The sequence below is a fragment of the Marmota marmota genome, unplaced genomic scaffold, assembly GCF_001458135.2.
Source record: "Marmota marmota marmota unplaced genomic scaffold, marMar, whole genome shotgun sequence".
Taxonomy (NCBI): Eukaryota; Metazoa; Chordata; class Mammalia; order Rodentia; family Sciuridae; genus Marmota; species Marmota marmota.
Window position 1 is genome coordinate 5,448,288 of NW_025999863.1, and position 9,849 is coordinate 5,458,136.

General features: G+C 51.6%; 2 protein-coding genes across 2 annotated transcripts in view; both read left to right on the forward strand.

Moving 5' to 3' along the window:
• The first annotated feature begins 6 nt into the window (after positions 1-6).
• Positions 7-5,842, forward strand: Angptl4 (angiopoietin like 4). The gene is made up of 7 exons (XM_015503751.2): positions 7-489; positions 704-814; positions 949-1,063; positions 3,336-3,449; positions 4,043-4,138; positions 4,228-4,509; positions 5,191-5,842. The coding sequence occupies exons 1-7, from the start codon at positions 124-126 to the stop codon at positions 5,370-5,372; spliced, it is 1,266 nt and encodes a 421-aa protein (XP_015359237.1). The 5' UTR covers positions 7-123; the 3' UTR covers positions 5,373-5,842.
• A 3,580-nt stretch (positions 5,843-9,422) lies between these two features.
• Rab11b (RAB11B, member RAS oncogene family) overlaps positions 9,423-9,849 on the forward strand; it is a 12,874-nt gene continuing 12,447 nt past the window's right edge. Inside the window, exon 1 of the mRNA XM_015503755.2 lies at positions 9,423-9,577. Coding sequence (XP_015359241.1) covers positions 9,538-9,577 — 40 coding nt within the window. The 5' untranslated portion in view covers positions 9,423-9,537. The remainder of the gene's footprint in view (positions 9,578-9,849) is intronic.

Here is a 9,849-nt window from a genome sequence, read left to right on the forward strand (position 1 = left end):
GCCTGCCTCGGACCCCCAGCGAGTCCTCCGCCAGGCTTCTCCCACGTCTCCAGCCCTAGCATTTCGAGCCACTGCGTCCCTGCACCGAGTCCCTGCGTCCCCACATCCAGGCCGACCAAGAACATGCGCTGCGTTCCGACGGCAGGCGCAGCCCTGATGCTGTGCGCCGCCACCGCCGGGCTGCTGAGCGCTCAGGGCCGCCCCGCGCCGCCCGAGCCGCCTCGCTTCGCATCCTGGGACGAGATGAACGTGCTGGCCCACGGGCTGCTGCAGCTTGGCCACGGGCTGCGAGAACACGTGGAGCGCACCCGTGGACAGCTGGGCGCGCTGGAGCAGCGCCTGGCCGCCTGCGGGGCCGCTTGCCAGGGGTCTGAGGCGTCCTCCAAGCCCTCAAAAGCCCCCGAGAGCGTGGTTCCTGGTGGTGAGGCGATCCCCGAAACCCGGGTTCCCGGGGGCGAGGCGGTCCCCGAGACCCTCCGCAGCTTGCAGGTATGCGTGCCTGCTAACGCTGGCTCTTGGGCACTCTTGCCAACTCCCTTTCTGGTCTGGAATTGTGTGGGTGGGAAGGGAGAACACAGCCGAGGCTCACTGGGTACCATGCCGGGGGTTCAAAGCGTGGACATTTGGAAGGATGGGTGGGTGGATGAAAAGGGAGGTTGGAGATATAGGACCGGTCCTCACCAAAATTTGCACCCTTCCCCAGACGCAGCTCAAGGCTCAGAACAGCAGGATCGAACAACTGTTCCAGAAGGTGGCCCAGCAACAGCGACACCTGGAGAAGCAGCACCTGAGAATCCAGAATCTGCAGAGCCAGGTACCCTAAGCCTGACCCAGGTGGGGAGAGAGGTCAAAGCTGGACCCGAAGGTCCCATCATGGAGCCAGGCAGGTAAGGCAGCCGAATGAATCAACCCACCTGACACCCTCCCCCTTCTCCTGTCCTGTCCCAGGTTGGCCTCCTGACTCCCCCACACCTTGACAATGGAGTGACCAAGCCTGCCAAAAGAAAGAGGCTACCCAAGATGGCCCCACTTGGCCTGGAACACAACACCACCCGCCTTCACAGTGAGTGTCTGGATCTCTGCTGTCCTCCGGCACTTCCCTGCCCCTCCATTTGCCATTCCTGTTCCCAGCCCCTTGGTCAGATTCACTGTAATAAGGAGAGAGGTTCTGGTCTTGGGTCCCAGCTCCTGAAGCTGATGGCAGCACCTCCTTCCTCAGCCCTGACCTGTGCAGGCAGACCACTGCACCCATCTTCGCAGCAAGCCAGAGGGCTTTTTTTGAAATCCTGCTGACCACCAACTGGAGCCAGGGTTGGAAGAGATACCACAAGGAACTTAAGCTTCAGGGGTGTTGGGAGATGGTAGTATCCCTCAGGGACACCATCCTGAGGGGGAGGACTTTATGGGAGGGTATGATAGACGGGAGGTACCAGGTGGGGGTTTCTGAGGTTTGGCACTCCAAGAACTCCTGTGGCATGAATCTAGAAGGGAAACTGTGGCAGGGCCCCCAGCTCCCAGGCCACACACTGACTCTTTTTTAAAAAAAAAATATTTATTCTTAAGTTTTAGGTGGACACAATATCTTTATTTTACATTTAGGTGGTGCTAAGGATCAACCCAGTGCCTTGTGCATACTGGGCGAGCACTCCACCTCTGAGCCACAACCCCAGCCCCCACACCCTGACTCTTGCCACTTCTGTCCTCAAAGTCCCCATTGAACCTACACACACACACACACACACACACACACACACACACACACCAGGCTTTTCCTGCCATCACAGGTTTTAGGTCTTTCATTGTGTATGTCCCAAGTTCCCCCCAATCTCAAATAACAACGTGTGTGTGTGTGTGTGTGTGTGTGTGTGTGACACAGGCTCCCGGTTCCCACTCTTAAGTTCACAGCCATGCTGTCACCCTGCCCAGCATCTGTGACCGTCCGCAGCCAACTGGGTGAAAGTGTGGATCACTTGCTTCACACCCTGGCCTGTGGCTGGCCTCCAGCCCTGCAGTCTTGAGGGCTCCCTTGCTCCCCAGACTCCTTCCCTCTTCCCCACAGAGGGCTGGCGTCTCAGCATGGTGAGGGTCCCAGGGAGCCCTCCCAAGCCGTCATCTTAGAGGAGGAGTTTCTGAGGCCAGCAGGCACAGGCCCCGACAGGGAGATGTGTGGAAGAGAAGGGGGGTGTGCGGGGTGGTTTAGGACTCCCAGACTCAGCCTGGCCAAGTCGGGGAAAGTTCAGAGCTCTGAGAGACAAACAGCTGGAGCTAATGGAGACCACATTGGTGGCTTGGCTTCATGCCTGTCCTGATTGGATGAGAGGAAAGTAGGGGAAAGGGGAGCTGCCTGAGGGGCCGGGAAGTGTCCTTCTGGGCCTGCCCCTCTGCTGCTGCGTTGTGGACACACTGGCTGAGAATCCTGGCCCTGCCCCTCCCCCTGGTGACCTTTCCTCTACTTTCCAGGCGATCTGGGTTGGGCTGGGGGCCGTCCTTCCCCAGTCTCCATGACCCAAGGCCAGGTTCCTTCTCTCCCCCTTTCTTCTTCCTCCTTCTCTCCCCCTTTCTTCCTTCCTCCTTCTCTCCTCTATCCTGAGCCCTCTCCCCCTCAGAGCTGGGACCCTGGGCAAAGTCTCTATGTCCCCAAGCCTCATCCAGCTGTGATCAGTGTTCCCTGGTATGAGCAGAGAGCCCTTTTGCTCAGCTCACCCGGGCGGTTGCTTCCTACCCCATCAAACTCCTGCCATCATTCATGCATCAACTCTTCACTGAGTACGGGCTGCAAGCTAAGCTCAGGGTAGAGCCAGGTGCCTATGGTCAGAGCTGCCCCTTATCCCTGGCCTCCTGGAGCCCCCACTCAGTAGGAGGAGTGGGGAGCCACCACCAGATGACCCTAATGTGGGGGAGCAGGAAGCCTTCATGTTCATTTTGGGAGGTCAAGTCTGGTCTAGGGGTGAGGAAAGGCATTCTTCTGGAAACCGGGACCCACAGCGGTTACTGAGGGAAGAGAGACAGAGGGACCAGCATGTGCAAAGTCCTTGTGGTAGGGGGATATGTGATACAAGGAAGGTGGTGGGGAACAGGAAAGAAGCTGATTTGGCCAGGAAGGGTGGAGGTGCAGCGTTGAGAGGAAGGAATGTGGGTACAAAGGCTGCTCCTGAAAGTGCCTTATAGATTACACTGAGAAGGCCATAGGGAGCCATGGAAGAGTTTAGGCAGATGTAGGAAAGGGTCATGAGATCAGGGTTGCATCTCACCTACTCATCACCCACATTCAGCTTGCCTCCTGAGGCCTCAGGGGCGTCTCTGCTGCTTCACCTCCTCTCTCTGTTTGCCCTCAGGACTGCCCCGGGACTGCCAGGAGCTCTTTGAAGCTGGTGAGAGACAAAGTGGACTGTTCCAGATCCAGCCTCAAGGGTCCCCACCTTTCCTGGTCAACTGCAAAATGACCTCAGGTAGGATGTACTGACCTTCCAGGGAACCCTCTTGCCATTCACGGGCCCTAGTGTCTTTCTCGAAAACGCAGCCCTGTGTATCTCAGGGTAGAGCATATGCCAGCGCCCATAAAGCCTGGGGTTCCATCTCCAGCACCAGAAACACAATAATGAAAACAAGCCCTTTCCCCATTGCCGTCCATCGCAAGCTCACAGATAGGTTCCTGGGGTTACCACCTGTAGCCTAGCAGGGAACGGTAGGGCAAGACTATAATTCCAGCTACTTGAGAGGCTGAAGCAGAAGGATCCCAAGTTTGAGGCCAGCCTCAGCAATTCAGCAAGTCCCTGTCTTAAAAAGGTTCAATCCTGAGTAAAACACACACAGACACACAGATACACATACACACACACACACACACACAGATAGATACCTGAGATCTAGCAAGAGCCCTTGCCTGGTGGCCCATAGTAGTCATCCCTCTGCCTCACCTTCCTCCAGTCCTCCTGGGAAGAGTGAGGGGAATGTGACTCTCCTGGGTTTGGGGGTCTCAGGGTTGGTTGCCAGGGTCCCCTATGAGGAGGGGCCTTCTGGTGACCTGTGCCTCTCTGGGTAGATGGAGGCTGGACAGTGATTCAGAGGCGCCAGGATGGCTCTGTGGACTTCAATCGGCCCTGGGAAGCCTACAAGACAGGCTTCGGGGATCCCCAAGGTGGGTGTTTCCAGCAGGACCAGAGGCAGGGGAGGAGGAGGGTCCCATGGAGGTGGGCCCATCTCACCAGGCAGCCCCTCCCGCTGTAGGCGAGTTCTGGCTGGGCCTGGAGAAGATGCACAGTATCACAGGGGACCGTGGCAGCCGCCTGGCTGTGCAGCTCAAGGACTGGGAGGGCAACGCCGAATCGCTGCAGTTTCCTGTCCACCTGGGAGGTGAGGACACAGCCTACAGCCTGCAGATCACGGAGCCGGTGGCCAGCGAGCTGGGTGCCACCACCATCACGCCCAGTGGACTCTCTCTGCCCTTCTCCACGTGGGACCAGGACCATGACCTTCGCAGGGACCTGAACTGTGCCAAGAGCCTCTCTGGTGAGCAGCTTTGCCCCTACCCTGACCAGCCAGCCTTCAGCCCCCAAATGCATCTGTTTCCTTCCCCCACTTTCTCCTTACTTGCTGTGTGCGCTTGGGCTGCTTGCTGCTGTAACTTCTCCAACCTGTTTCCCCATCTTTAAAATGGTGCTCAGTCCCTAGGATCGTTAGGAAAATCCAGTGAGACGTTAGTGGGAGGGGGGCTGGCATGGAGCAGAACCACCCAGATCACCCTTGCTTTTTGTTTTTGAAATCAGAGACAGAGCTTGGGTTTTGTGAAGTAAAACAGGGGATCACCTTCTGATGGGTCAAAAAAAAAAATGATGGAATGTTGATCATTTCATATGGTTCAAGCTAACACAAATTAATGCAATGTATGCTGGTCATAGAAAGTAAAAAATATTAGCCATGTGCCAGGAATACACAAATAACTGGCTGTGGTCACAGACTATGAAAGCAGATCAACTGCGATTATGGGTAGGGGATGCCCAGGGCCCCTGAGATTGCTTTTGTCATAACCTTGGGTATCTTGGAACACCATTTGACAATTACTGCCAGACCCTTCCCATTTAAAATGTGAACAGTCTGAGGCCCAGTCTCACCCCCTACCCCATCCTCATCTCCATCTCCATGTGGAGACCCAAGGACTTGACCACGTCCCCTCTCCTCTGCCCTCCTCAGGTGGCTGGTGGTTTGGCACCTGTGGCCACTCCAACCTCAATGGCCAGTACTTCCGCTCCATCCCACGGCAACGGCAGCAGCGTAAGAAGGGAATCTTCTGGAAGACTTGGCGAGGCCGCTACTACCCGCTGCAGGCTACCACTATGCTGATCCAGCCCACAGAGGCTGTAGCAGCTTCCTAGCCACCTTGCAAGGGCCTGGTCCCAGGCTCTAGAGGACAGTGACTTTGGCTCTGGCCCAAGGATATGGTACTCTCTGCCTGAGCAGGAGCTCTAAGCAGGGGCCACTGGAGCTTCTTGAACAGAGATGAAGCCCATGACTGCAGAGGCCCCTTCCTGAGTGGGGACCACACGTTGCCCTCTGAGATAGAGCTGCAGGGCACACACAGACCCTGGAAACCTGGGTAGAGGGGCATTGAGTCCCATTTCTCGCCCACCCGAGGAGTGGGGGACACAGAGGGACCACTTGGGGCTGGCCAGGCCAGCCCTTGATGGCGGACTCAGTCACATTGACTGGTGGGGTTCAGGGCTCCCTGGGGCCCTGGATGCCCTCATGGTGCTGTTGTGTGTGGGTGCTGTGGCATGAGCTGGCACCAGTGATGGTGTCTGGGTGGAGTCCACAGAATTCTTGGAATAAAAGCAACATTAGAACATTTTGTTCTTCTTTGTCCTTTGGTTTGTTTTAAAAAACCAACAGTTTCAAAGTCCACATCAACATGTTCCTAGGGTGGAGAACATGCTTTCAGGTCCCCTAAGGTCGGCACTGGTTTTTCCTCCCTCCTCCGACAAGTGAGCTCAGCTTCGTCCACTCGGTATTTCATCCTGTGGATCTCCCTTGTTTTTATCTTAATAACTATAAAACAAATCCCTCATAATAGAGAAAAGGAGAATCCTTCCTGCTCATACTTAAGCATATGAATCATGACTAATTTTTTAATATCTTGTTAGTAGATAGAAATACAATGCATGACAACATATAGACAAAAAGTACAATGTGTGCTGCAAGTTTAACTTTATTTTTTCTAGTAGCCATGTTTTAAAAAAGTTAAAAAGAGCCAGGCATGATGGGGCACACCTGTAATGCCAAAGGCTCAGGAGGCTGAGGCAGGAGAATCGCCAGTTCAAAACCAGCCTCAGCAACTTGGTGATGCCCTGTGTAACTTAGCAAAATAAAAAATAAAAAGAAGGGCTGGGGATGTGGCCTAGTGGTTAAGCACAGGGTTCAATCCCTGGTACAAAAGAAAAAAATATATATGTGTGTGTGTGTGTGTGTGTGTGTGTATGCACATGTACTTTTATAGTAAATATAAATGTTTATATATAAAATTATATATATTTATATATATATACACACACACACACACATACATACACATACATATATATGAAGTAGAGCATGGTGGCACATACCTGTAATCCCAGTGACTTCACAGTCTGAGGAAGAAAGATTACAGGTTCAAGACTCACCTTAGTAATTAGGTGAAAGCCTGTCACAGAAACAAACAAACAAAAAAAGGGCTAGGGATGTGGCTCAAGCCGTAGTGCGTTCACCTGGCATGCGCAGGGCGCTGGATTCGATCCTCAGCACCACATACAAATAAAAAATAAAGATGTTGTGTTCACCGAAAACTAAAAAAATAAATATTAAAAAAAATTCTCTCTCTCTCTCTCTCTCTCTCTCTCTCTCTTTTAACACACACACACACACACACACAAGCAGGTACATTTTAGAAATATCTTATTTGGGTTGGGAATGTGGCTCAGTGGTAGAGCACGAGTTCAGCATGTGTGAAACCCATGGTTTGATCCCAGCACCACTAAGGGAAGGAGAAAAAAAAGAAAGTGAAAAATATTTTATTGAATCCGTCCTATTCAAAATATTATTAATTGGCATCTAATCAAAATTAAAATTATTACTGAGATATTTGGCTTTTTGTGTTTGATAAGTCACAGGAAACTGTTGGTGTTTTACACTTTGGGCACATCTCAATGTGGACCAGCCGGGTTTCAATAGCTCAGTAGTCACTGTCCACGGCTGGTGGCTGCCACATTGGATAGCACAGCTGTCATGTAAACACTAATACAGGATTTGTGGCCAATTACTCACATATCTACTAATAACCTATTCTGGAATTTACTTCAAGTTTTCCTTAAATTTATTTATTTATTTCTGTTTTGGGAAAATATAAATTCAATCAATATTTATTGTGCAGCTACTATATGCCAAGCCCTATGACAGGTATCTGTGATACTCTAGTGAACAAAAAGATCTCTGCCCTCTCTGAGTTGCCCTTTTCAGCCTCTCCCATTACAGATACGGTGACCTAGAACTGATGGTCCAAACTGGGACACTTTCAAGAGTGAAACTGGTTGCTGTTAATAATTAATCTGGACAAGAGATGTCAAACAGCTCACTCCCAGACATCAAAACTTACCAACCCAGTTTTTAAGAATGTAATCATATCTCTACCACTGGAAAATGATCTGCCATAAATAGGTTAGTAAAACTAAGGTTGATGACAATCAAACATGCCCAAGCTTTAAAATTCCAGCTTGCAGCCTGGTGTGTGGCTTAATAGGAGACTGATTGCTGTGCATTCTCCAGACCCTGGGTTCCATCTCCAGCACACCCAAAACCAACCAACCAACCATGAACTCTGAAAAGAGCTACAAGTAAGTACTGAGCTCTCATCAATGACATGTATGCTGACATTTTAGAGGTGAAATGGATCCATGTCTTCAATTTTCCTTTAAACGTTTCAAAAATAAGATGATGGGGTCTGGGAATATAGAACTTAGGCTGTAAGCTTACATGTGCAAGGCCCTGGGTTCCATCCCCAACACCAGAAAAAAAGAAAAGATGACAGAAGGGTGGATGAAAAGGTGGGAGAGATCAAGCAAAATGTTAATGATGGAATTTTTTTGTAAAATTCTTCCCATTTGGGCTGGGATTGTGGCTCAGCGGTAGAGCGCTCACTTTCTTCAGCACAACATAAAAATAAAGGCATTGTGTTGTGTCCATCTACATCTAAAAAATAAATATTAAAAAAAAATTCTTCCCATTTTCCTGAATGTTTAAATTTTTTCATAATAAAATGGGGGAGGATTCTTAGGTCCTGTTCTCTGCTTTTTTTTTTTTTTTTGTACTTAGGATTGAACCTAAGGACACTTTAACATGTCCCAAGCTCTTTTAATTTTTGAGACAGGGTCTCACTAGGTTGCCTTGGCTGACCTCAACCCTGTGATCCCCCTCCCTCGATTTTCCAAGCATGAGCCACTGAGCAGAGATCCCTATTGCCTTCTCAAGGCAATGCACACTATATTAACTATGTAAGGTAATGGGTAGGTAAATCTGCTTAACTATAGTAATAGTTTGATATTAGCATTCTTGTACATCTTAAATATATAAAACAAAAATAAGCATACACTTTAATATTAGATAGTGATAAATCCTGTAGGGGTTAAAATAAAACAGGGTAAGGAGGCAGAAAGGGAGAGGAAATTATGTTGGAAAGCGCCTGGCACCCAGCAGGGATTTATTATTTATTTACTCATTGCGGTGCTGGGGATGGAACCCAGGGCCTTGCCCATGCTAAGCAAGCGCTCCACCACGGAGCTACAGCCCCAGTCCTTAAATAAATTTGCTTAACAAAGATTTTATGGCAGAAGGACGGTTGATTCAGTATGAAAGGAATGATCCACATATTCTCAAAAAATATTCCATGAGGCCTTCTTCATTGTTTGCAGAGGCTGAAACTCAGAACAGACAGGTAAAGTAAGAAGTCCTCAGGGTAAGGATGGAAACTGCAAACGAGAGGAGACACCCGCCCACCTCTGCCCAGAGGGTCCCCGGAAATGGTCATTAATGGGCTGGGGGGAGGCCAAAACCGCTAGCCCTGACCTATGACGTCATCGGGACGTTAAGCAGCGTAAGATCACCTGGACGTAGCCACATTTCCCTTCCCGGACAAGTCCTCTGGTTGTAGGGTAGGGTCTGAATCAAGCCTCTCATTGGCTATCCACTCCATCAATCCGACTCATTCTTCCAGTCTTCCGTCCCACCTTTCCGAGGCTGCCTCTGATAGGCTGTTCCGGCAGTCAATTTACAAAGATCCGCATTCCTTCCGCCTTTCTCCAGGAGACCGAGGGCGAGGAGGGTGGATCCCAGGAGGCACCCACCCACGGGGTTCTACTTCCACCTCTGATTGGTTGTACTGAGTGCCGGTCGCTACTACTTCCGCTGTTGATTGGTCATCAGACCGCCGCTCTGCGCGGCGCCGGCTCCGCCCCCGTCGGGTGTTTGTGGTGGGGCTGCGGAGTCGCCGATCCCGCCGGAAGCGCCAGGACAATGGGGACCCGGGACGACGAGTACGACTACCTATTCAAAGGTGCGGCCGGTGGGGCAAAGACAGGCGAAGGGGCGGCGGCAAGGCGGTGGGTAGGCGGACCAAGGTGGCACTCCAGGCCCCTGGGCCCAGGCTGGATCCCGGGGCTTGAGGTCTGGCGGTCAGACGGCCAGAAAGGCTGGAGTAGGCCGGTTCTGTCACTGTGTGGTGGGAGTGCGGGACAGTAAGGAGCAGGAGGCCGGGAGAGGCCTGGGGGTTGGGGATGCGCCGGGGGCGGGGCCGGGGCCCAGTGGGGTGGGGCCCAGGGCAGTGGG